The 27,584-nt window shown below is 35.7% G+C and overlaps 1 protein-coding gene across 3 annotated transcripts in view; it reads right to left on the minus strand.

The window, feature by feature from the left end:
• FANCL (FA complementation group L) overlaps positions 1 to 27,584 on the minus strand; it is an 85,489-nt gene that overhangs the window by 7,182 nt on the left and 50,723 nt on the right. For all 3 annotated transcript variants that reach the window (XM_043603437.1, XM_043603439.1, XM_043603438.1), the window contains one exon: positions 960 to 1,110. In XM_043603437.1, coding sequence (XP_043459372.1) covers positions 960 to 1,110 — 151 coding nt within the window. The remainder of the gene's footprint in view (positions 1 to 959; positions 1,111 to 27,584) is intronic.

Below are 27,584 nucleotides of genomic sequence, written 5' to 3' on the forward strand. Positions count from 1 at the left end.
ATAGATATCATATAATCACCTAACTACACTATTTACTGTGAACTGAAACACAGTTTAAAACATCTAAAATCTGGAGAGGCTGAACTCAAAACTGACTTCATATATGGCTTGCTCATAATGAAAATACATAAAACAGTAATTTTATAATAAAGAATATGGTAATGTTGCAGGGGTATTCACAGTTGTACCACATCTTATTCATTAATGTCACATATATTTATAGTAAATACTTAAAATATATTTAATTATTATTTTGTGCTTCCTGTTTACTCTTCAATGGCATGTATGGCCCACTTCAGATCCTTTCATCCTCTAAAGTTCATCAGAAAATATTCCCAGATCTGTTGATATTAATCTTGTCTAGTTTCATGGATGAAGATTTCATTATTTCTAACAGTTTCTTTTAAAAAAAATTTTTTTTTCTTAATGTTTATTTAATTTTGAAGGAGAAACACAGAGCATGAGTGAGGGAGGGGCAGAGAGAGAGGGGGACAGAACCCAAAGTAGGCTCCAGGCTCTGAGCTGTCAGCACAGAGCCCAGTGCGGGGCTTGCACTCACAAACTGTACAATCATGACCTAAGCTGACGTCCAACACTTAACCGACTTGAGCCACCCAGGTGCCCCTATTTCTAACAGTTTCTTTTCCCAAATAATGGAAGTTCTGAAAAACCGGTTCCACTATTTCTGAGCTACTTAACAGCTGATTATACAGGATCTCTGAATGATACTGCCATTGGATCATCACCTTTTATAATGAAACACCTTAGTACTTGCCCTTTCTCCTGAAATATTTACATTCAAATACACAGGGCTAAATCAGAGCTTAAATAGTTGACTTCATGCAAAAAAAGTCTCACCTAAGGGTCCAATGTCCTCTTGAGCTCCATTTTCCTTAGTAATACAAAGTATAATCCAACATCTAAACAAACAAAAAGCCTCCTTAATCCCTTTTCCCTACCCAGTGCAATCCTGCGTGCTGTTGCACTCCGTGTAGGTTTTTCTGGCTCCAGTACCCAAGTCTTCTCGTCGATTTCATCCGTAGCATCCCAGAATGCTTTCAGTGATTCTAAGGCTGCCAAAAACTGACCGTAAATGCTTATTAAAGAGCTCTGTGAAAGACAGATAAAAGCAGAGTAAGTTGCATGACACTCGTATCAACAACAGATAATTTTTCACTTAAAATATCATTCAATTTAGAAATTTTAAGCTCTGTTTCACTTCAGGTAAAACTACCCTAGTAAACAAGAGTCAACTAACTGTCCCTGCTTCATAGCTCTTCACCTCCATTAGCATTAACAGAATTTTTTGCCTGTCATTGGGACTGTGCATCTTACCAGGAATAGTTTATTTTTTTTTTAATTTTTTAATGTTTGTTTATTTTTGAGAGAGATCACAGCAGGAGAGGGGCAGAGAAAGAGAGAGACACAAAATCTGAAGGAGGCATCAGGCTCTGAGCTGTCAGCACAGAGCCCAATGTGGGGCTCGAACTCGTGAACCGTGAGATCATGACCTGAGCCAAAGTCAGATGCTTAACCGACTGAGCCACCCAGGTGCCCCAGGAATTGTTTTTTAAAGACCATATTTATTTTTATTATGATGTATTCTGTACTGTATTTATAGAATAGTAACTACTAATACAAGATGACATGTGTGTACTTTCTTAATGAATATACTATATACATATTGAGCATAGAGTCTATACAATTTTAGTATGAAAGTTGTCAAGTTATCTAGTTTGTGCAGTTATCAAGTTAAATGCAGCACCACTTGTAATTTGATTACACATTATTAACTTTACAGACTTAATTAGGCAAAGAGTATAAAAAGGTTCTACATATATTTTCTCTACAAGGTTTTTATTGATTAAATTCAAATAATAATGGAGTACATTTTTTTTGTAATATAGATCTATTAATGAGAATAATGCATCTTTCGGTAGGAGGGGAATAATGTTTAATTGGGGCTGAAAGTAGTGTTCCCTATTATCATAATCAATTGCAAATGTTTATCTGTTAATGCTTGTAATGAAACTTTACATATGTCATCCCTAGAAATGTCTTTTCTCACACACAGGTACTGTGTGGAGCATCTAAGCACTGCCAAATACTGATATAAATCCAGAAGCACTGGATTTAATAGAGACTATTCATTACTAGGAAGGCATCTGTGAATTCTATGAGGTTCTTTTTTTTTTTTTTTTGAGGTAAAAAAATCAACGTATATCATATTAGTTTCAGGTGTACAGCATAATTCATTTGTATACACCGTAAAACAATCACAATAAGTCTGTCACACTATAAAGTTTTGAGAATTTTTTTCTTCCCTTGTGATGAGAACTTTTTAGATTTATTATTTCTTTTAGGATTCTATTTTCAAAATGGAATACAATATTATAGACTAGGTTTAAAATTTCTTCTGAGGCTAAACGTTTAGCCAACGTCTGAATTCAGTTATTTCAGACAATATTCTATGGGAATTAACTTAAATACATTTTCACTAATGATAAGAACTAAAGCCATTACTGATTTTAAAAATCAATTTATAATTACTTTCAACTGAAGTAAAGAGTTTCTCATAAAGTAGTATGTTTAAATGATACCAATACTTACTGAATATTTTATATAAAAAGCCATCAAAACTAAAAGTTTAAGAATTAAGGATCTTATTGTTTCAAATAAGCAAAACACATTTTAAAAAAATTACTGGAAATTCTACCAACATTATTTATCCAAAAACAGATACAAGACAACAATGCAAGAATACAGTATACCATGAGTGAGATGAAAAGGAAGTACTCACTTCCTTAAAGGTATATTTTGTACTCATATGTACTTAAGGAAAACCCATTTCATCCCATCACTTCAGTCAGGGTTCACACTTAGATGATTTCATGGCTCAGTTTCACAAAGTTAGTTTCAACTCTTCTAACCTTCTATACACAGGGGAAAAAAGTAAGAGTAGTAATGAGAGCTTAATACCTGCAAATAACCTTTTAGGATCCCTTTTAGCACACCTGTTCTCTTCCAATATGCCATACTTATCTATAAATTTAGATGCCAGAATCCGGAAATCAGAAACCAAACTTCCAAGTTTTGTTTTGACTTTACTATGGGCTGCACTTTATCTCCTCTTTCATTAAATGTGCCACAATTCTTTAGCTATGCAAACAAGAAACCAGTTGGGATCCCTGCAGATTGTTTTTTACACCTAATAAATTCATTAACTAAAGACCTGATTCTATTTTTAGCAAATTTCTTGATAACTCTATTTACCCTAATATTTTTATGTACTATTAGGATAACCCCCTTAAAAAAATAAACAAGTCCTTGCAGAGGACAGTAAAAAGTATATAAAATAACCCCCTTTTTCTTGTTTCCATATCCAGACATGCCATCACTATCTTCTAATACCCTACTGCGGAGTACCCTATCTAAAATGTAACACTGAACATATCAGTGTGCCTCATAAAACCATTTAAAACAACCTTCTAACTGGTTTTTCCCCCTCTAGTCATATTCCCCTAACTCCCATTATTTATATTGCAATTAAGTTGATATTTGTATTCTGTAAACCTGATACTACCGCTTCCTGGTTTATAACAAAACAACTTAAGTGCAGTTCTCAGTGATATTTTTTCTTTGTAATACCACCACTTATGACAGCAACACAAACTCCAAAAGCTATTCAATAAATATTTGTTTAAGTAAATTGAAGTCAACTACTTGATATAAAAATAATCATTTATGACCTTCATCATTCTATTTATTAAGGCTACTGTTATTTACAAGTAGTTTGCAAATTATGTTTTATGTTACTGATTAAAACCACAGTTCTTTATCGTGGCTTGCAATTAACATTGTTTAACATGTATACATAGATATGTTTACACAGAGTAAATTGAAATACTTTCCATGGGTATATTTACTACTCCAAGCTTCAGTAAGCACCCTCTCTATACATGATCATTCCCAAATTTCTTTAGGCCAAACAGACAACTCCAGAACTGCTCAACCATCACTATATAGATAATCTCCACACTGCTAACAGACTTCTTGCTCCACCCTGATCTCATGATCTTCCCAGAGAAATCCAACCCTCCTAGGTCCACGCCCCCCACCCCCCACCCCCCCAGGTGACAGGGGATACTACCTGCCCTATTGTGCAAACCAGAAATCTAAGCACAGATTATTAAACTAGATCACTAAAACAACCTTGTAACTAAATTTTCTTCCTTTAGTCACAGTCTCCTAAAACTCATTATTTACACTGCAATTAAATTGATTTTTGTATTCTGCAGATGTGATACTATAGTTTCTTTGTTTATAAGATATTGATCATCAGATACATATACAATAATCCAATTGCTGGACGGTACGTTGATTTTTTTAATAGCTTTACTCAGATGTAAGCGATATACAAAGAACTGCACATATTTAATGTGTACAAGTTGATGAATATGAGCATGTGCGGTACAACCTGATACCATCATCACAATCAAAGTAATAAACCTATCCAACACTTCCCCAAAGGTTCCTCGTGTCTTTTTCAGGGGGTTTTCAGCGGGGACTTAACATAAGCTCTGTCTACCCTCTCAAGTTTTGAAATGCACAATACTGTATTGTTAAGTATAAGCATTATGTTGTACAGTACATCTCTAGAATTTGTTCATCTACCAGAGCTGAAACTTTACACGCACCGAACAACAACTCCATCCTTCCTCCAACTTCCAGACCCCTGGCAACCACTACTGTAGTCTCTGTATGTGTGAGTTTGACTAAGTTAGATACTTCATGTTAGAAACATGCAATATTTGTCCTGCTGTGACTGGTTTATTTCAGTTGGCATAATGTCCTCTAGATTCATCTGTATTTTTGCAACTGGCAGGATTTTCTCCTTTCAGGCTGTCTGTATATACTATCTTTTCTTACATATCACATTCATTTGTTGATAGACACTGGGATTTTTTCCTGTCTCTTTGCTATTGTGAGAACACTATAATGAACATGGAGGTACAGGTAGCTCTTTGAGATTCTGATTTTAGCCCTTCTGTATATATACTCAGAAGTGAGATTGCTAGGTCATACAGCAGTTATATTACTTACTTTTTGGAGGAACATCCACACTGTTTTCCATTGTTGCCATACCATTTTACACTCCCACCAATAGTGTACATACAGGGTTCCAATTTCTCCACATCCTCTAACACTTGGCATTTATTTCACTTTTGTTTTTTAATTTTAACATTTGTTTATTTTTGAGGGAGAGAGAGACAGAGACAGAGTGCGAACTGGGGACAGGCAGAGAGAGAGAGGGAGACACAGAATCTGAAGCAGGCTCCAGACTCAGCTGTCGGTACAGAGCCCGACGTGGGGCCCAAACTCATGAACCGTGAGATCATAACCTGAGCTGAAGTCAGATGCTTAACTGAATGAGGCACTCAGGCACCCCGTTTTTTTGGTTTGTTTTCAATAGCCATCCTAACAGTTGTACGGTGGTATCTCATTTTAGTTTTGATTTGCATTTCCTTGATAATTAATGAAGTTGAACATCTTTTCATATCTCTGTTGGCGATTTGTAGGTCATCTTTGAAAAAGTATCTGTTCAAGTCCTTTGCCCATTTTCTAACCAGGTTATTTGTTTTTTTGCTGCTGAGAGGTTTCTTATGTATTTTGGATGTTAACCCCTTATCAGAAACATTGTTTTCAAGTATTATCGTCAACTCTATAGGATGCCTTTTCATCCTGCCAATTGTTTCCTTTATTGTGCAGGAAGTCCCTTAGTTTGATACAGTCCCACTTATCTCTTTTTGCTTTGTTGTCATTGCTATTGGTGTCGTAATCAACAGATCATTATCAAGACTAATGTCAAGAAGTATTCCCCCTTTGTTTCTACTAGGAGTTTTATACTTTCAGGTCTTATATTTAAGTCTTTATTTTGAGTTAGTTTTTGTGTACAAATGCAAGGTAAGGGTCCAATTTCCCTTTTTCATGTGGATATCCTATTTCTCAATACCATTTGTTCAAAAGACTCTTCTTCTTTTTGCTAGTCACATGAGGTAGATTAAAAAAGCCAAAAAAAGGTGAAAAGTGGGACACAAACATTAATCTTAGAAATTTCAATGAACTTAAGAGGTAGACATTAAAACTATTACATCAGTAAGCTATCTGAAAAACTAACAGATTTTTCTCTAACTGCTTCTTTTATCCATTAAATCATTCACAAACTCTTACTCCTAATTGATTTCCCTACTGAAATTGAAAAAGAAACATTTATAAATCCTATTTCTAACAATGTCATTAAATATTCTATATACATCATAAATGCCAAAAGAGCGCACTATAATATGACCTAAATTAGTAACAAAGTTAAATATTTTGCAAGTTTTCTAAAAAATGTTCAAAAATAAAAATTGCCAAGTTCTTTTTTTTTATTTTATTTTAGAGCGTGTGAGTGGGGGGAAGGGACAGAGAGAGACACAGACAGAGAGAATTCCAAGGAGGCTCCAGGCTCAGCACAGAGCCTGAGGTGGGCCTCAATCCCACGACCTCAGGGCCAAGACCTGAGCCAAAATCGAGTCACATGCTCAACTGAATGAACTACCAAGGTAGTTTCCCATCTCACCAAAGCTACCATTTTAAGGTTTTGGGGTACTTTTTGAGGTGGGGGGTAGGCAAATTTGCAATGTGCAAAATAAATTTAAAATTGAATCAAAGAAAAACTCAGGGAAAAGTAAGAATACTAATATTAAGAGGTAACATTAAAATATCAAATGTCAGTGAAGATGTAAACAACCTAAACTCTCATATGCTGCTGAGCATGTAAAATGGCATAACAACTTTTGAAAAGATCAGACACCTTCTGTAAAAACTAAATCTATTCCTATCTTAAGACCTAGCAATTCCACTCCAACAGAAGTGAAAAGATATGCCCATAGTAAGACTTATACAAGAACGTTCAGAACAGTTTTATTCAAAGAGCAAAAAATCAGTACAAGTCCAAATGTCCATTAATAAAAGATAGAATAAACTCCAGTATATTCATGTAATGGACTACTACTCGGGAATAAACAAAATAAAAATTGTGACACATGTCACAACATGGATGAATTTCAAAAATATGCCAGGTGAAATGAAGCTATCTACAAAGAGAACACAGTGTCCACTTCTATTTATATTAAATCTGGTACAGACATAAATAAGGCATGGTTCAGAAAAATCAATACAATAGTATTTACTGGGAAGAGATAAAAGAGCCAAGATAATGGTAATGTTCTGCATCTTGAAAATGGACTGCATGAGTATATTCATTCACAGAAACTTATGCTACACTTAGGATTATTCATTTCATTATTTCCAAATTTTACCAAGACCTAAATTCTAGTTAATGCAGACATACTGAAGTATTTTGGAGAAAGATCTCAGACACCTGCAAAATATTTTGAAAGGCACCAAAACTCAGATACACTGATGAATGGAAAGATGCACAAATGGAAAGGTAAGTGACGAAGCCAGAATAGTGAATATTAACTGTAGAATCTAAGTGGTGGATATAGGAGTATATTCACCATAAACTCTTTCAATGTTTTGTGGGTTTTAAAATTTATAATAAAATAATGGGGGGGGTGGGGAGGGATAATTACATAATGTGTAAATTATTCATTGTAACTGAGAAAGTTAAGTTTGTTGAATTAGGTTAGACTACATTTTCATTTTTTTCAAATATTCAATAACATTTAATTCTTTACAGCTACATATTTAGATAACATATTTAGACCCTCTCCAAAACAAAATAAGAATAGGTCTTCCTAGACAAGAAGCTCACTGTATAAGGCAAGTTATAATCTTTGAAAAGTCTGTAACAGATATTCTTAACCAGACAATCAGAAGCTTGGGTTAAAAAAAATACATCTTTATTTTCTTTAAGTAAAATTTAGCACTTATTTCAACTACAGATACAAAAAACAAAGAATAGAAATAGTATCAATACCTGTAACTTTCTATACAACTAACATTATATTGTAATCACCTAGGGAAATTGAATACTAATATCTACAGTCCATTGTCAGTCATTACTTTTTAATTAATCTTGGTTCAATGCAGCCTTGGCATTTGGACTTCTAAAAGGTCCCCAAATGATTCTAATGTACAAAGTTAAGAAACAATGATAGAACAATGAAGAATAGCCATGCTTGTCATAGTCCGACACTTACAGAATCATATTTCTAAAAGATTTAAACAATTCATGTAGCAAGAGACAAAGAAGGGCACAATGACAAAAGGAACAGTCCAACTGGAAGTGTCTATGCACCCAACATTGGAACACTTAAAAATATAAAGCAAATATTAACATACAAGAAAGGAGAAACTGATGGTAATACAAGTAGAGGACTTGAACACCTCACTAGCATCAAAGGATAGGTCATCAAGAGAAAAAAAAATTCAACAAGGAAACAGTGACTTTAAATGACACATTCAACCAGATGGACCTCACATTTATATACAAAACATTCCATTCAGAAACAGCAAAGTACACATTCTTTTTCAAGTGCATATAGAAATTCCTAAAGAACAGATCACATGTTAGGCCACAACACAAGTCTCAATAAATTGAAGAAAACTGAAACCATATCAAGCATCTTTTCCAACCACTATAGTGTGAAACTAGAAATCAATTACAAGAAAAAGTCCGAAATGAACGTAATATGCATCAAGGCTAAAAAACATGCCACTAAACAATAAATGAGTCAACCAAAAATCAAAGAGGAAATTAAAAAAAACATATGGAGAAAAATGAAAACACAATGGTTCAAAATCTTTGGGATGCAGCAAAAGCTGTTCTAAGAGGGAAATTTATAGCAATACGGGTCTACCTCAAGAAATCAAGAAAAATCTCAAACAACTTTACACCTAAAATAGCTAGACACAGAAAAATAATGCCCAAAGCTAGAAAAAAGAGAAGGATAAAGGTTAGAGCAGAAATAAATGAAATCGAGATTAAAAAAATAGAAAAGAGCAATAGGACCAGGAACTTATTCTTTGAAAATATAAACAAAATTGATAAACCATTAGCCAGACTAATCAAGAAAAAGAGAGGACTGGGGCGCCTGGGTGGCGCAGTCAGTTAAGCGTCCGACTTCAGCCAGGTCACGATCTCGCGGTCCGGGAGTTCGAGCCCTGCGTCAGGGTCTGGGCTGATGGCTCAGAGCCTGGAGCCTGTTTCTGATTCTGTGTCTCCCTCTCTCTCTGCCCCTCCCCTGTTCATGCTCTGTCTCTCTCTGTCCCAAAAATAAATAAACGTTGAAAAAAAATTTAAGAAAAAGAGAGGACTCACACAATTAAAATGAGAAATGAAGGAGAAGAAATAACAACTGACACTACAAAAATACAAAGGATTAAAAGAATATTATGTAAAACTAAATGCCAACAAATGGGATAACCTGGAAGAAATGAATAAATTCCAGGGCACCTGAGTGGCTCAGTAGGTTAAGTGTCAGACTTCAGCTCAGGTCATGATCTCATGGTTGGTGAGTCTGACCCCACATCAGGCTCCCTGCTGCCAGCCTGTCAGCACAGAGCTGTCCAGCTGTCTTTCTGCCCCTCCCCCACTTGCACTCTCCCCCAAATAAATTTTTAAAAAAGAAATGGATAAATTCCTAGAAACACATAATCTTCCAAGACTGAATCATAAAGAAATACAAAATTTGAACATACCAGTTATTACTAATAAAATTGAATTGGCATTCACAAAACTCCTAACAAACAAAGGTTCAGGACAAGACAGATTCACTGTTAAACACTACCAAACATTTAAAGAAGAGTTAATATCCTAATCTTCTCAAACTATCTCAAAAAACAGAAGAGAAAGAGAAGCTTCCAAATTCATTCTATAAGGCCAGCATTACCCTGATACCAACACCAGACAAAAACACTACAAAAAGAGGAAATTGCAGGCCAATGTCTCAGATGAACACAGACTAAAAGTCCTCAAAAAATATTAAACCAAATTCAACAAAACATTAAAAAAAATCATTCACCGTGATTAAGTAGGAATTATTCTAGGATGCAAGGTAGTTCAAAACTCAAAAATCAATGTGATACATCACATTAATAAGAGAAAGGGTAAAAATCATATGATCATCTCAATAAGATGCAGAAAAGCATGTGACAAAGGCTTCTGACATCCATTTATGATAAAAATTCTCAACAAAGTGAATTTAAAGGAAACATATCTCAACATAATAATGGCCATATGTCACAAACTCACAGACAGCATCATACTCAATGGTGAAAAAGAGAGCTTTTCTCCTAAGATCAGAAACACGACAAGAGTGTCCACTCTTACCACTTTTAGTTAATATAGCACTGGAAGTCCTAGCTGCAGCAATCAGAAAAGGAAAAGAATTAAAAGCCATATAAAATTGGTAAGGATGAAGTAAAACTGTCACTCTTTGCAGATGACATGATCCTACACATAGAAAACCCTAAAGACTCCACCAAAAAACTATCAGAACTGATAAATTACAGGATACAAAATCAATATACAGAAATTAAGAAAACAGTATCATTTACAATTACACCAAAAAAATTAAAAACCCAGGGATAAACTTAATCGAGAAGGTGAAAGACCTGCTGCTGTACCCTGAAAACTATAAAACACTAATGAAAGAAACTGAAGATGACAAAAGCAAATAGATGTTCCATGCTCATGGATTAGAATTAATACTGTTGAAATGTCCATACTACCCAAAGCAATCTATAGATTCAATACAATCCCATCAAAATACCAACAGCATTTTTCACAGAACTAGAACAAATACTAAAATTTGTGTGGAAGGACAGAGGACCTGTAATAGCCAAAGAAATTTTGAGAAAAAAGAACAAAACTGAAGGTTTTAAATCCCAAGATACGCTACAATCATATGTGGTAATTAAAACAGTATGGTACTGGCACAAAAATAGACACACAGATCAATGGAACAGAATAAAGAGCCCAAATTAAGCCCATGCCTATGTGGTCAATCAACTTATGGCAAAGGAGGCAAGAATATACAATGGAAAGAAGACTGTATCTTCAATCAATGGTGCTGGGAAAACTGGACAGCTACATGCAAAAAAATGAAACTGAACCACTTTCTTATACCACACACAAAAGAAAACTCAAAATGGATTAAAGACCTGGGATGACTGGATGGCTCAGTCAGTGAAGCCTCAAACTTCGGCTCAGGTCATGATCCTGCAGTTCGTGAGTTAGTCCCATGTCAGCATAGAGTGCTGACAGCTTGGAGCCTGCTTTAGATTCTCTGTCTCCCTCTCTCTCTCTGCCCCTTCCCCACTAGCATTCTGTCTCTCTCTCTCTCAAAAATAAAATTTAAAAAAATTGATTAAAGACCTAAATGTGAAACCTGAAACCACAAAAATCCTGGAAGAAACAATAGGAAGAAATCTCTGATATCAGCCTTAGCAGCATTTTTCTAAATGTGACTCCCCAGTCAAGAAAAATGAAAGCAAAAAAAATTTCTAGGACTATACCAAAAGGAAAAGGTTTTGCACAGTGAAGGAAACTATCAACAAAACAAAAAGGAAACCTGATGAATGGGAAAATATATTGGCAATAATACATCCAATAAGAGGTTAATATCCAAAATATATAAAGAACTTACACTCCTAAACACCAAAACACAAACAAAAAACAATTAGAAAATGGGCAGAGGACCTGAATAGACATGTTTCCAAAGAAGACCTACAGATGGCCACCAAACACATGAAAAGATATTTGACATCGTTAGTCACATCAGTGAAATGCAAATCAAAACCACAGTGATTAATCAGCCTACATCTATCAGAATGACTAGAATCAAAAAAAAGAAATCACAATATTGGTGAGGATATGGAAAAAATGAATCCCTGTATACTGTTGGTGAGAATGTAAACTGGTGCAGCCCCTGTGGAAATCAGTGTATCAGCTCCTCAAAAAAATTAAAAATAAAAACATATGATTCAGTAATTCCACTACTGAATTCCACTACCCAAAGAATAGAAAAAAATTAATTCAAAAAGATATATGCACCCCTCTGTTGGTTGCAGCATTATTTATGGCAGGCAAACTATGAAAGCAACCCAAGTGTCCACTGATAAATGAATGGATAAAGGAGATGTGGGGTTTCTATGTGCATACATAACACACAATGGAATATTATGCAGCCATAAAAAGGGTAAGATCTTGACCTTTGTAACAATATGGATGAACCTAGAGGGTATTAAGCTAAGTGAAATGAATCAAAAACAAATACCTTATGATCTCATTTTATGTAGAATCTAAAAAACAAACAAAAAACTCAAATATAGAGAATAAACTGGTGTGTGGGGGGTGGTGAGAGGTGAAACAGATAAAGGGGATTAAGAAGCCCAAACTTCCTGTTAAAAAATAGGTCACGAAGATGAAAAGTACAGCATAGGGAATGCAGTCAATAATACCGTAATAACATTGTATGAAGACAGATGGACTACATTTATCATGGTAAACATTGAGTAATATATAGAATTGTCAAATCAATATGTTCTACACCTGAAACTAATGTAACACTGTATGGTACAGTTCAATTAACAAAAGATTTGGGGCACCTGGTTAAGCATGTGACTCTTGATTTCAGCTCAGGTCATGATCTCACGGTTTATGAGATCAAACCCACCTCGGGCTCTGGGCTAAAAGCACGGAGTCTGCTTGAGATTCTATCTCCTCTCTGTCTGCCCCTTCCATGCTCATGCTCTCTCTCCCCCAAAATAAATAAAACTTAAAAAAAGATTCAAGTGGCCCAGTTTATGAGGAAAATAGCATCCTTAAGAACATTTACATCATAATTTTAATTTGCTGTTTTTAAATAACATTTTAATCATAATTTTGGGATTTAGGAAGGTATACAATAAATTTGTAAAAATGAACACGTTTTATAAAATTAAAACTATGGAAAAAAGTTTTAAATTCAACTTAGAACAATCAATTTGTAACCATATTTCATAAAGTATCTGGGTTAAGAATTGAATGCAGAGACAAATATTATATGATTTCACTTAAATGTGGAATCTAAAAAGCAAAACAAACACATAAACAAAAAGCAGAAACAGATCCATAAATACAGAGAACTGATGGTTGCCAGAGCTTCCGGAAGGGAAGTTTGCGGGGAGGGCAAACAGGGAAGAAGAGTAGGAGACATAGGCTTCCAGTTATGGAATGATTAAGTCATGGTGATCAAGGTACAGCACAGGAAATACAGTCAGTGGTACCGTAATGACACTTTATGGTGACAGCTGGTGCTACACCCATGGTGAGCACAGCACCAAGGATAGCCTTTTGAAGCACCATGTTGTACAGGTGAAACTAATGTGTGTCAACTACACTTCAGTAAATAAAAGAAGCAAAAGAATGTATGTTCTCATTACAGCACACTGAATTATACAAAATTAAATAAGCAAATAATATACAAAATGAGTTATGTGTTAATAATTCAATCCAGCAAATGTACAAAACATGTCTACTAAGAGTTATGGTCTATCGTAGATATGGGTTGATCTAAAGAAATATGAGATACAACACAGCATGTTAAGATGACGGACTTGGTAGTCAAATCTTGAGTCTCATTCCTAGCTCCGTCCTCTTAATGCTAGCTGCATCTTTCTCAGCAAATTAATCTCACTTAGCTTCTACAACATGGAAATAGTGTTAATCCTTACAAAACTTGAGTGAGATAATGTGTGTACAATGCTTAACTGATTAGCATATATGTTTAAAAATTGATAGACATTATTACAGTCCTTGATCTGGAGAAGTTCACAGCTCATGAACAAAAACAGTAAACCAGGGGCGCCTGGGTGGCACAGTCGGTTAAGCGTCCGACTTCAGCCAGGTCACGATCTCGCGGTCTGTGAGTTCGAGCCCCGCGTCAGGCTCTGGGCTGATGGCTCAGAGCCTGGAGCCTGTTTCCCATTCTGTGTCTCCCTCTCTCTCTGCCCCTCCCCCGTTCATGCTCTGTCTCTCTCTGTCCCAAAAATAAATAAATGTTGAAAAAAAAATTGAAAAAAAAAACCAGTAAACTGAAAAATACCTATTGTATTAAAGTATCAATACTCTTGATATAAAAAGGTTATGGAAAAATCAGTAAAAAAAAAAAAGTATATAGGAATTTTAAAAAAGGGGGGGACGAAGAGATAATTCCCTAAAGAAAAGAATACACATGATCAAATAAAAAATACTCAACCTCGTAAGTTTACACATAACTTCTCTAAGTGCAACACTTCAGGTAAGAGAAAGAGAAGAGATGAATTAGAGGACGATGAGAAAAATGAGGTGTACTAGACGGGGGTCTGCTTTTACCAGAGCAATTCTTCCTTCAAAGCTGAGATAGCTCAGTTCCACAGGTTAGCTTCTCTCTTACAACACTCCTGTTATTAGTTACTGTTTTATTTTAAAACCTCACTGAAGAGGTTAGCATCTTGTAGATCATACAAGACCATGATGCATGCCTTTAATCTATTCCAGAATTATCCACAGTGGTTTTATTCTGATTTGGCTCCAATGACTTTGTTCCCATGTTTCAACAGTCTCTAATGTAGTTTTAATCCTTTTTACGACAATTTTTATTTTCTTCTTGTACTTCTCCATATTACCTATAATATGTATTACTTTTACAACCATAAAAAAGCGTATGTAAAAATAAAAATAAACGGTCTGTTAGCCATCCTTTCATTTCATGATGTGCACAGTATAGTGAAAAGATACATAACCCTTAATTTAATGAAACTTATATTTCAACTATGTGTCAGATCTATGTTGGGATCTCTGATACAAAGATAAGAGCATCCAGTACACAATGAGGTCTCAGCTATCATCTTGATGGTAACAAAGTATTTGATCAAGACATACTCAGCAACTTAAAGCCTTAACACTGCATCTATAAATATGGGTGTGCAGTAGATAACTTCTAAGGTGACTTCCAGCTCTAGTAGCCAAGAACTCAATAACTATTTGAAAATCCATAGGTAATTCTGTCCACTTAAAAGTACCTATCTTTCCTGGGGCTCCTGGGTGGCTCAGTCAGTTAGGTGTCTGACTTCGGCTCAGGTCATGATCTGACAGCTAGTGAGTTCGAGCTCCACGTTGGGCTCTGTGCTGACAGTTCAGAGCCTGGAGCCTGCCTCAGATTCTGTGTCCTTCTCTGACTCTGCCCCTTCCTCACTCATGCTCTCTCTAAGAATAAACATTAAATTAAAAAAAAAAAATTACAAAGTACCTATCTTTCAAGATGCCAATTACTACAACATACACCCATTATTTCCAACTCGTGTTTACAAACAGATTTTCTCACTCAAATTATATAGAAATATAACCATTAAATATGAACTTATATGCCTGAACATAATCATTTCCTTTTTAATCAAAAGAACTTTCAGACCAGAATCAAACTATTTGGACTACAATATATCTTTTATTCCCATGTATTCAAGAAGAGAAGTCCATGATGCATTACATAACACTATTATTTTCTAATATAAAAGAAAAAAAATCAGTCTTCCAAAAACTCAAAGGTTTTGGAATAGGTTAAGAACCACAAATTTCTAGCAGGAATAGAAAAGCGATTACATAACTATAACATGGCAAAGATCCAAAAATTATACCCAGAATACCGCAAGGGATTAATTTACTAATCAAAGGAAAATGCCTTTTTTTTTTGAACACATATATAATACCATGATTAAAAGGAAATGAAATAGAGGAACAAAGACATAAGATGGGAAAAAACTAGGGAAGAAAGACAACAGAAATAAGCAGCAAAAAACAAAAGCAAAAGCACAAACAACAAAAATCCCATAAACACACACACGCAAGAGCCTTAAGTTCCCAGTAACAAAAATAATGATGCAGAAACCCAACGCTTTAACCTTGCTGTGGTAGGAGAAAGGAGAAGACAGGATGCTAAACAACCTCTTGTCCTTAAAACGTTAAAAAGAAAAAAAGAAAAAAAAAAGAAATCCCGAGAAAGCTAGAAAATATAAAACAAGGTGGGAAGAGTACATTCTATACTCTACTTGCTCCAAAGATTGGCAGCAAGGGCCCATGTTGAGGCATACCAACCACACTATCTTGCAGTCTGTTTATTTTCATGTGGGGTAAAACTTTAACAGAAAAAAGGCACATACCCAACACTGGAAATTGGAAAACTACATTTATAACATTACATGCACAGGGAACACAAGAGCTAAGTTAACAGGGGAGATATTCTCTGGTATGGAGTCCAATCTTCCTGTGTGAAAACCAAAGGTCAGAAAATAACAAGAATGTATTAATCTCAAGAAAAAAGTAGGAAAAAATAGGCATCTCGACAAAATTTGAAAAGAGCAGGCATAAAGATAATAAGAGATCAATCTAATATTAAGTTCACCTCAGTCACTTAATGAAATTTTCTGCACTGAAATCAGAATACCTAGACTGTTCTGTGTGTGGACTTCTCAGTGGGAAGATCTATATGTGGGATCCCTGCACTGCACTAAGCAAGCAGTCTGTTCAGTGTGATAGATTTGGTATTTAAACCTTGAGATCATGAACCAATAGAAAGTTTGTCTGGTCAAAGGTCTACAGATGCCTTACAAAAAAACTAAAAGATGGGGCACATGGGTAGTTCAGTCGGTTGAGCGTCCGACTTTGGCTCAGGTCATAATCTCATGGTTCGTGGGTTCGAGCCCGGTGTCAGGCTCTGTGCTGACAGCTCAGAGCCTGGAGCCTGCTTCAGATTCTGTGGCTCTCTTTCTGCTCCTCCCCCAGTCATGCTCTGTTTCTCTCTCTCTCTCTCTCTCTCTCTCTCTCTCTCTCTCTCTCTCTCAAAAATAAACATTAAAATAATTAGAAAAACAAAACACAACAAAAACCTAAAAGGCTTATTCTATTTCCTGACTAGTTTTACGCTAAAACACAGTTAGCAATGCTTGCCCACTTTTATTGCTAGAGGATGTGCATGAATCAAGTGCCTTGATATTTGAGCACAGAAAGGTCAACTTGGTTATTATATATAGTTCATGTTTAATAAATAAAATAAACCATCAGAAGACTAGATTATATCATTCTAAAAACCTTAAATGGTCCCATATTTTCTTATGAAGCATAGCCAATGAACAGGGAGGTAGATAAAAATGTTCTAATTAGCTCCAGGACTAGACAATGTACTTTTAGAGAAAGAAATCAATGATCTGTTTTCCACAGTGTTATTGTCCACTCATGAATTGTCTGTATGCTTAAGTCTAAACCCTTTTCAAGGCATGCTAGTACCTATTACTTATATACTGAGGATTTTTTTTTTTTTACATTCTACGAAATTAAGTACAAGTACAAGCTAAGAAGTTAGTGCCTATGGCCCACTGCTATACACAAGTCACATAAAATTTTCCAAGTGGTGGTGACAAGTCAAGGAAGCTGACAGCAACTGGGATTGCTCCTAGAAATTTTGTAGGAGCAAGGACATCACCTGAAAACAAACTAGTGTAGTCTTTGATTTATAAATTGATTTTAAAGAAGGCCTGTCAAGTTATATTGCTTAGAAGGTCATACATAGTTGCATAGGTTTTGTTCAATCTTTGAAAAAAAGAAAAATCAAATAAGCTAAAAGCAATGATTTTTAAGAAGGTAAATTCCTGGGCCATAAGGATGATTGGTACATTTGGACCCATATTCTACATCATCTTTATCTGTAGCTGTAACAGCAAGTGATATATGCAAGGATAATTTGAGCTTGGGGTCTCCCCAGAAAAGCAAACTCTGAGACAAGAGCTTATGTGTACATAGGCTATTGGCAATAATCTTAGGGACTGAGAGGGAGGGGGTGCTGGGAAAAGTGAAATAGGACAGAAAGCCAAAATAAGGGTGTACTGTCAAGCTGGTCACTGTGGTCAACGGTTGGCCCTGTGAGTTGTAGAGAAAGCTCAGAATCAGTGCCCCAAAATGGGAGCTCAAAACATTTATTCACTGGCCTCTGTTCTCGAATGGTCAAATTGCCCTAAAAGGGATAATTCTCACACTTCCAGATTTGCATGTATACATGGATGCTCCTCTAGGCACCCTTGGTCCTGGCATTAGAAAAGCCCTGGGACAAAGAACAAAGCAGTGGTAGAGTTGAGGTGAGGGGTTTTGTCTGCAGCTGACTGAAGGGATGTGGCCAAGTAAAAAGTGAATGCAACGGAAGTGAAAGAGGGAGCAAGAATTACCGGATTCCTAGCCATTTGCCAACAAAGGAAGGGACACATGGGCAATTCCCTAAAAGGTAAATAAATATATTTTAAAAAATTTTTCCTCACAAAATCAATTTATATAAAATTTTAATGATAACAAAAGGGAGATCTCTGAAGTATCCAAAATACATGTCTATAAAAAAAGTCAGCTCATTTTGGGTTGTTGTCTTATTATTGAGCTTTGAAAACTCATTACATATTCTAAATAGAAGTCCATTATCAGATAGGTAATTCGAAAATATTCTTAGTCTGTGGCCTGTCTTTTCAGTCTTTTAACAGTATTTTTCAAGAAAAGAAAATTTTAACTTTGATTAAATCCAATTTATCAATTTGTTCTTATATGGATCTCACTTTGGGTCTTATATTAAGAAATCCCAGGGGTGCCTGGGTGGCTTAGTTCGTTAAGTGTCCGACTTCGGCTCAGGTCACAATCTCGCAGTTCGTGAGTTCGAGCCCCTCATTGGGCTCTGTGCTGACAGCTCAGAGCCTGGAACCTGCCTCAGATTCTATGTCTCCATCCATCTGCCCCTCTCCCATTTGTGCTCTGTCTCTCTCAAAAATAAACAGACATTAAAAAAATTAAGAAATCCAGAAGTTCCAAAGCTGTTCTTTGTGGTTCCAGAAGTTTCACTGCCTTAGGTTTTACATTAAGTTCATAATCCACTTGGAGTTAATTTTTGTATACAGATTGAAGTTCATCTTTTGCATACAGCAAATTGTTTCAGCCCCATTTATTGAAAAGACAGGCTTTCCTCCACACTGAATTATCTTTCCACCTTTACTAACAATAGTTCTTTGTATACACAAACAGTTGTATAGGTATACACGCAGTCCCCAACTTCAACGGTCTAACTTGGGATATTCCAACTTTACAACAGTATGAAAACTGGTATGCATTCAGTAGAATGTGTACTTCAAATGTTGAATCCTGATCTTTCCAGGCTAATAATATGCAGTAGGATATTCTTGTGATGCTGGGCAGTGGCAGCAAGCCACAGCTCCCAGTGAGCCATGCAATCACGAAGGTAAACAACCATGCTGCACCCATACAACCATTCTGCTTTTCACTTTCAGTACAGGATTCAATAAATTATATGAGATTTCCAACCCATTATTATAAAATAGCCTTTGTTAGATGATCTTGCCCAACTCTGGACTAACGTAAGTGTTCTGAGCATGTTTAAGGCAGGCTGGGCTAAGTTATGATGTTTGGTAGGTTACGTGTATTATTAATTGCATTTTCAACTTACAGTATTTTTAACTTACAATGTGTTTATCAGGACATAACCCCATCTCCAGTCAAGGAGTATTTCTACGATAATGCCACATTATCTTGATAAATGTAATTTGTGTCCTGAAATCAGGTCACATTAGTTCTTTAACTTTGTCTTTTTCAGTTTCTCTATTTTAGATCCTTTGCATTTTCCTTATGTAGTTTAGAATTATATTGTCAATTTCTAAACTAAATCTGTTGGAATTCTGACTGGGATTATATTGAATCTATAGATCAATTTGAAGAGAAATGACATCTTAACAATACTGAGTAGTCTAATGCATTAATGTAGACTATCTCTCCATCTAATTAGGTCGTTTGGGCAAAAAATTTGCAGATACTTCACCAGAGGAGATATCTGGGTGACAAACACATAAAAAATATGTTCAACATTATTGGTCATTAAAGGAATGCAATTAAAATCACAATGACTTTTCACTACACACTATTAGGATGGCTAAAATGAGAAAGACTGGCCAGACCAAATGTGAACAAAATTGTAGAGAAAGAGAACAAGCAGGGGAGAGGGTAAGAGACAGATTATATATATACGTGTATATATGTGTGTATATATATGTATATACATATACATGTATATATATACACACATATATACGTACATGTGTACACCTATACGTATATATGTGTCTATATATGTATATATACATATATATGTATATATGTGTATACATGTATGTGTATATATGTGTGTGTGTGTATATATGTGTGTGTGTATGTATATATATATATATATATATATATATATATATGAGAGAAAAATGAATGAATGAATGAATGAATGAATGAATATATCTTAAGCAGGCTCCATGCTCAGCTCAGAGCTCAATGTGGGGCTCAATGTCACAACTGTGATATCCTGACCTGAGCCAAAATCGAGAGTTGGGTGCTTAACTGACTGAGCCACCCAGGTGCCCCAACAACCACTTTCTTAAGCAACTGGTTTTGAAACAGTTTAAAGTTTTAAAACAGTTTCTACAGCTTTTTTTTCAATTAAATTAGTTAAAAAAAAATTTTAGATGTTAGCAGTTTCTTAAATTAAACATACACCTTTTATATGATCCACCATTCATTCCACCCCTAGGTGTTTGCTATAGGGAAATGAAAGCATATGTTCATATAATGACATCGCATAATATTAACAGCAGCTCTATCTATAATAGCCAAATCTTAAAATCTATTCCTATGTCCATCAACAAGTAAATGGACAATATATAGCAAATCCATATAATGGAGTACTACTTGGCCTAAAAAGAATGAACTGTTATTATATGCCAAATATGGAAGAATCTCTATGCTGAGGAAAGAAATCTGACAGAAAAGAACACACAGAATTATACAAAATTCTAGAAAGCATATCAGTAGTTGCCTGGGGACCAGCGGGAGGAACAAGAAGAACAGAGAGATTACAAAGGGGAGTGGGGAGCTACCATGTTCACCTGACAAAGGGAAGTGGGGAAACTTGGACATAATGGAAATGTTTATTATCTTGATTGCAGGGTTGATTTCACAGGTGTAAACATTTGTCAAAACTCAAATTGTACACTTTATATTCAGTTTATTGTACATCAATTATACCTTAATAAAGCTGTTTAAAAAAACCACTTGTTATGACTTCTGGGTAGTAATGTATCTACAAAGCAGGATTATTTTTGCAGATTAATCAATAATTAGGAGCTAAAAAAATTATAAAGTAGCAGTATTTCTAATTCCAAGGACAAAGGCAAAAAATAACTGTCCATAAACTCATCACTTGGAGAATGAAATTTTATATTTTATACATATATAGTTATATAAAATATGTATATACTGGAGAAGGAAGAAGAAAAGATATATAGGAGAACTCAGATGTTAGCTATTCTCCCATAACTGTTATTAAATTATGTTAAACTAGGAAAGCACTTAAGCAGAAAAGTGTGAACACTGCCAATCTCAAAATGTAATGCTTATTATCTTTAAAAGCATTTTGTTACTTTTATAATACCTGAAGTGATATAATAATGTCAGTCACTTAACCAGATCTTAGAGTATAATATCTTCATCTTAAGTACTATTATTTCCAGTATTTTAATAATTTTCTCACAGTCCCGGAATGTGATCTTTTGTGCTCTGATGACACTTAAATTAATAGCATAATTTTCTGGTACTTGCAACAGTTGCTTTCCATTCTGATTTTTTTTTATACTTTCCTATAATATGTGCAGATAAATCCTCTAATAATCATTTTTGTCTTTATCTCTAGGGGATTCAAAAAGCTTCAACAGAATAAGGAAATATCAAGATTAAACTTTTTTAAGAAACTTAATTTTAATATTAATTGCAGTATTTCTAATCAGATATCTTTAAAGAGATAGTAAATCTCTTAAATATTCAGTTCATTTGATCTTATTTGCAAGCTTCATTGATGTTCTCCACATTTTCTGTAGATAGCCCTATAACTACACCTATTTAATCAAATGCTATTCTCTGTCAAGCAATCCACACGGAATGTATCAACTCTTCCAATACTTAACCTTATTTTGACTGTAACTGACCACTGCTGATGATGACTTAAAAGATGTGCTACTAGGGGCATCTGGGGGGTCAGTTGGTTAAGTGTCTGACTCTTGACTTCGGCTAAGGTCATGATCTCACAGTTGTGAGGTCAAGCCCCGCTGGAAGGCTCCACTGGGCGTGAAGCCACATTAAAGTTCTCTCTCTCCCTTTCCTCCTGCCCTTTCCAGCTCCCTCTCCCCCCCACCCCGTCTCTTGCTCAAAAAGAAAAAAAAAAAAAGATTTGCTACTATTTATAAGTCCTAAGAAGAGGGTATCTACCCACAAAGTCAAATGAAATACAGTCACTTCATAAACAGCCATTACAGAATGACTACAGCAGCCAAGAAAGAAAAGAGAAAAGAAAAGAAAAGAAAAGAAAAGAAAAGAAAAGAAAAGAAAAGAAAAGAAACATCTGTCAGTGCATGCTGACAATTAGTAGGCACTCTCAAAATGTAGACCATTAAAAAAAATAAAAACTCAACATCAAGTTAATTAGGAGATGATTCTGAGTAGACAGCTGAGTAGAAAACACCAGGAATCTGTCTCCCACCTAGACAGCATTTACACTGATAGAACCTGTGTGATACATCTATTTTGGAACCCTGGAAGTCTACTGAAGGCTTGCAAATTCTATTTCAGCTCTTCACTTGACAGAGGCTCTCCATCACCCAGCCCCATGACCAGCAGCCCCGCAGGTACTCCAGGAGCAACTTGCATAGCTTATAGGAGGAAGAGTAGGCAAAAGGGATCTTGTCTTGGCAATTAGCAGCAATCTGTGCTCTGATGTGAATGTGGCTTCTAATCTCAGAGGGGCAAAGAGGCAGTTGGACATTGTTGTTGTATCTCCGCCAATTGTTGCAAGCCTCTCCTCCTCCTGCAGAGTATTTTAAGAGCCAGTGCCCTCTTCCCTCATCATTTTTCTTTTTATCCCCTTTTTAGGAGTCAGACATTAAAGAAGCAAGCATTTAAAAGTAACTGCATATAAAGGGGGAATGTGGAAGTCAATATACAAGTGCAGGGAAAGATGCAGGCTCAAAACTGACCAGGAAAGGCCCTAATAAGCTTATACCTTAATCTGATCCTTGGCACAGAGACAACCTATGAGAATCAAAAAAAAAAAAAAAAAAAAAAACCAAACCAAAACAAAAAAAACAAAACAAAACAAAACAAAAAACCAAAAGAATAAAATAAAAAAACGGGAGATTATGATCTTTCCTTTCTAGGGAGAAGGGAAAATCCAACTTCTAGACTTACCTCACTACTAAAAGTATCCAGTTTTCAACAACAACAAAATTACAAGGCATAAAGTAACAGGAAAATGTGGCCTTGATCCAAAGAAAAAACATTAAAGAAATGGTCCCTTAAAAAGACCTGATAGTAGACCTACTAGACAAAGAATCTGAAAAAATGGTCTTAAGGATGCTTTAAAAATTAGAGATGTGGAGAAAGTCAAGAAAATGATGTATGAGCAAAATGGAAATACCAATAAAGAGAAAGAAAACCTAAAAAGAAACCAGAAAGAAATTTTGGAGCTGAAAGTACAATGACTGAAATGGAACATTCATAAAAGCAATCTAAACGCAGATTTGAGCGTGCAAAAGAGTAGGGACCTTAAAGACGAGACAGTGTAAATGATCAAATCTGAGCAACAGAGACAAAAAGGAATGAAGAGAACAGAACCTAAGGGAAAGGTGGCACATCAACAATGCAAGCACTGTGAGGACCCAAAAGAAGACAGAAAGTAACAGAGAACATTTGAAGAAATAATACCTTAAAAATCCCAATTTTGATGAAAGACATGAATATAAACATCCAAGAGATCAGTGAAGTCTAAGTAAGATGAAATCAAAGAGATCCACACCAGGACACATTATAAACAAACTTTCAAAAGCCAAAGACAGAATCTTGTAAAAAGCAAGACGTGACTCATCACAGACAAGGGATCCTCAAAAACAATCAGATTTCCAAGAAATTTTGAAAGCCAGAAGGTTGTGGGCTGATATATTCAAAGTGCTTAAAACAAAAACAAAAACAACTTACAACCAAAAATCTTGGCAAAACTGTCCTTCATAAGAGAAGAAGAAATTAAGACATTCCCAACTGAATAAAAGCTGAAGTAGTTCTATCATTAGACCTATGCTGCAGGAAATGCTCAAGGGAGTCTCACAGGTTGAAATGAAAGGACAGTAGACAGTAACATGAAGCTCTTTGAAGAAATAAAGATCTCAGTAAAGGTAATTACATGGGCAATTATAAAAGCTAGTATTATCGTAAACAATGGCTTAACACTACTTTGTTTCCTCTAAGATTTAAGAGACTAACACATTTTTATAACAATTAGTCTAAAAGCTAGCATTATTTGTAACTTTGGTCTATAACTCTGCATTTTGCTTTCTACATAATTTATGAGACAAATGCATTTAAAAATTATTAGTTTGTGGTTTGGGGGCACACAATGTATAAAAATGTAACTTTGTGATAACAACTGAAAAGCACAGGTACAGAGTTGCAAAGGACCAAAGGTTGTATATGTTTTCGAAGTCAAGCTGGTATAAATTCAAGTTAGAAGGTTATACCTTCAAGATATTAAATGTAATCCCCCTGGTAATCACAGAGAAAATATCTATTACATATACACAAAAAGGAGAAATTTAAATGTTTAACTAGAAAAATTTAACTAAGTCTAAATAAAACAGTAATGCAAAAACTAAGGGACAAAATAAGACATATGGAAAACAGCAGCAACATGACAGAAATGTCCCCCCTTATCAGTAATTACTTTAAATATTAATGGATTAAACTCTCCAATCAAAAGACAGATTTCAATAAGAACCAAATGTGACCTTGTACATATTTTGGCAGCTAAAATTCTTTAAGGCTACTGACGGGTGACCCCTTAAATCAGTCTTGTCTGATTGCTGCATGCAGGGAAAGGTTTCTCCTTTCATTTATTTCTTGGGGGACAGGGGTTATTGCAAAAATATTCATTTTAACATTACAGGGGCCCTTTTGTTAGAGCTCCTCTACCACAGACATTAACAGGTGAGTAACAGCCACATGTACTGATTGTATCCATTCACAATGGACAATGGCATTGAATGTAAGCTAGCTTACTTTTGTCACTATGTTTTTCTTGAGTTTGTTCTTATGTTTTAAGAGGTACCAGGTGTGCATTTTTACACGGAAATCTAAAGGTACCTTCAAAAATATCTGCCCCAAAAACAGTCCTTCATCATTATTTAATCATGTGTTTGTACATTTTTGTACGTTAACTTATGAATGAGTTTTTCAGTAAGAAATGTATATGCAAGAACCAAAAAAAAAAACAAAAGACACAGATTGGCTAATGGATAAAAACACATGTTCCAACTATATGCTGTCTGTAAGAGTCTCACTTTAAATCCACAGAGACAAAAAGGTTAAAAGTGAAAGGATAAAAAAAGATATTCTGTGCAAATAACAGCCAAAAGAGAGCAGGGGTGGCAATACTAATTATCAAAGCAGACTTTAAATTAAAATAGGTTACAAAAGACAAGGACATTACAGGCTCATCTTCCATATGCTGTGGGTTTGATTCCAGACCACTGCATTGAAGTGGTTATCACGATAAAGCAAATGTTGCACTAAAGCAAGTCAAATGAATTTTTTGGTTTCCCGGTGCATGTAAAAGTTACGCTGATACTGCACTGTGACCTATTAAGTGCACAATAACGTATGTGTAAAATAATGTTATTTTATTAAAAAAAAAACCACATTATTGCCAGAAAGTGCTAACTATCCCCCGAGCTTTCAGAGTCCTATCTTTCTGCCTGAAGAGGGTCTTGTCTCGACGTTGGTGGCAGCAAACTGACAAGGGTAGTGGCTGCTGGAGGTTAGAGTGGCTGCACTAATTTCTTAAGGTACGACAACAATGAAGTTTGAGTCACTGAGGGACTTCCTCCCCTTCACAAACAATTTCTCTGTGGCATGCAATGCTGGTTGACAGCATCTGACACACACTGCAGTCAATTCTCTCAAACTCCACCACTGCTTTATCAACTAAGTTTCTGTAATATCTAATCCCTTGCCGTCATTTTGACAGTCTTCACAGCATCTTTGCCTGGTGTAGACTCTATCTCAAAAAAAACAATTTCTTTGCTCATTCATAAGAAATAATTCCCTATCCGTTAAAGTTTGATCAGGAGATTGAAGCAAGTCAGTCTCACCTTCAGGTTCCAATTCCAAGTCTAGTTCTCTTGATGTTTCCCCCACATCCGCACCACATTTCCACTGAAGTCTTGAACCCTTAAAGTCTTCCATGAGGGTTTGCAACAACTTCTTCCAGACTCCTGTTCATGTAGGTATTTTGACCTCTTCCCATCAATCACGAATGTTCTTACGGCATCTACAACTATGAATCCCTTCCAGAAGGTTTTCAATTTTTTTCCCAGATCTGGAGGCTATGGGGCTATGGCCTTACAAAATGCATTTCTTAAATATTAAGACGTGAAAGTCAAAATCATCCCTTGATCCACAGGCTGCAGAATGGATGTTGCACTAACAGGCATGAAAACATGAATCTCCTTGTAGATCTCCATCAGAGCTCTTGAGTGACCAGGTACGTTGTCAATGAGTAGTGACATTTTTAAAAGTAATCTTTTTTTTTCTTACCATGTTGTAAACAGATGTGATGTCTCCCAGGCTTTGTTGTTCCATTTATAGAGCACGGGCAGAGCTGATATAGCATCATTCTTAAGAGCTCTAGGATCTTCAGAATGGTAAATGAGCACCGGCTTCAACTTAAAGTCACCAGCTGCATTAGGCCTTAAAAAGGCAGTCAACTTGTCATTTGAAGCTTATGAGGCCAGGCATTGACTTCTCTCTCGCTATGCAAGTCCCAGATGGCAGCATCTTGCAAAGAATGCTGCTTTGTCTACACAGAAAATCTCTTCTTTAGTGTAGCCACTTTCATTCACTATCTTAGCTAGATCTTTCGAATAAAGTTACTGCAGCTCCTAGATTGGCACTTGCTGCTTCACCTTGCCCTTTTATGCTTTAGAGAGGACTTCTTTCCTTGAACCTCATGAACCAACCTCTGCAGCCTCAAACCTTCCTTCTGGTACTTCCTCACCCCTTCCCTGCCTTCACAGAATTGACGAGAGTTAAGGCTTTTCTCTGCATTAGGCTTTGGCTTAAAAGAATGATGTGACTGGTTTGCCTTTCTATCCAGACCGCTCGAACCACTAAACAGTTTTGCTTTCTTATCATTTGTGTGTTCACTTATGTGTTCACTGGAGTAACACTTTTAATCTCTTTCAAGAACTTCTTTGCATTCATAACCTGGTTTAGTGTTTGGCTCAAGAGGCCCAGCTTTCAGCCTATCCTGGTTTTTACCATGCCTTCCTCACTAAGTTTAATCATTTCTAGCTTCTGATTTAAAGTGAGAGACCTTCAACTCTTCTTCTCACCTGAATACTTAGATGCCATTTAGGGTTATTAATTGGCTTAA

This window comes from Prionailurus bengalensis, chromosome A3, assembly GCF_016509475.1.
Source record: "Prionailurus bengalensis isolate Pbe53 chromosome A3, Fcat_Pben_1.1_paternal_pri, whole genome shotgun sequence".
NCBI lineage: Eukaryota > Metazoa > Chordata > Mammalia > Carnivora > Felidae > Prionailurus > Prionailurus bengalensis.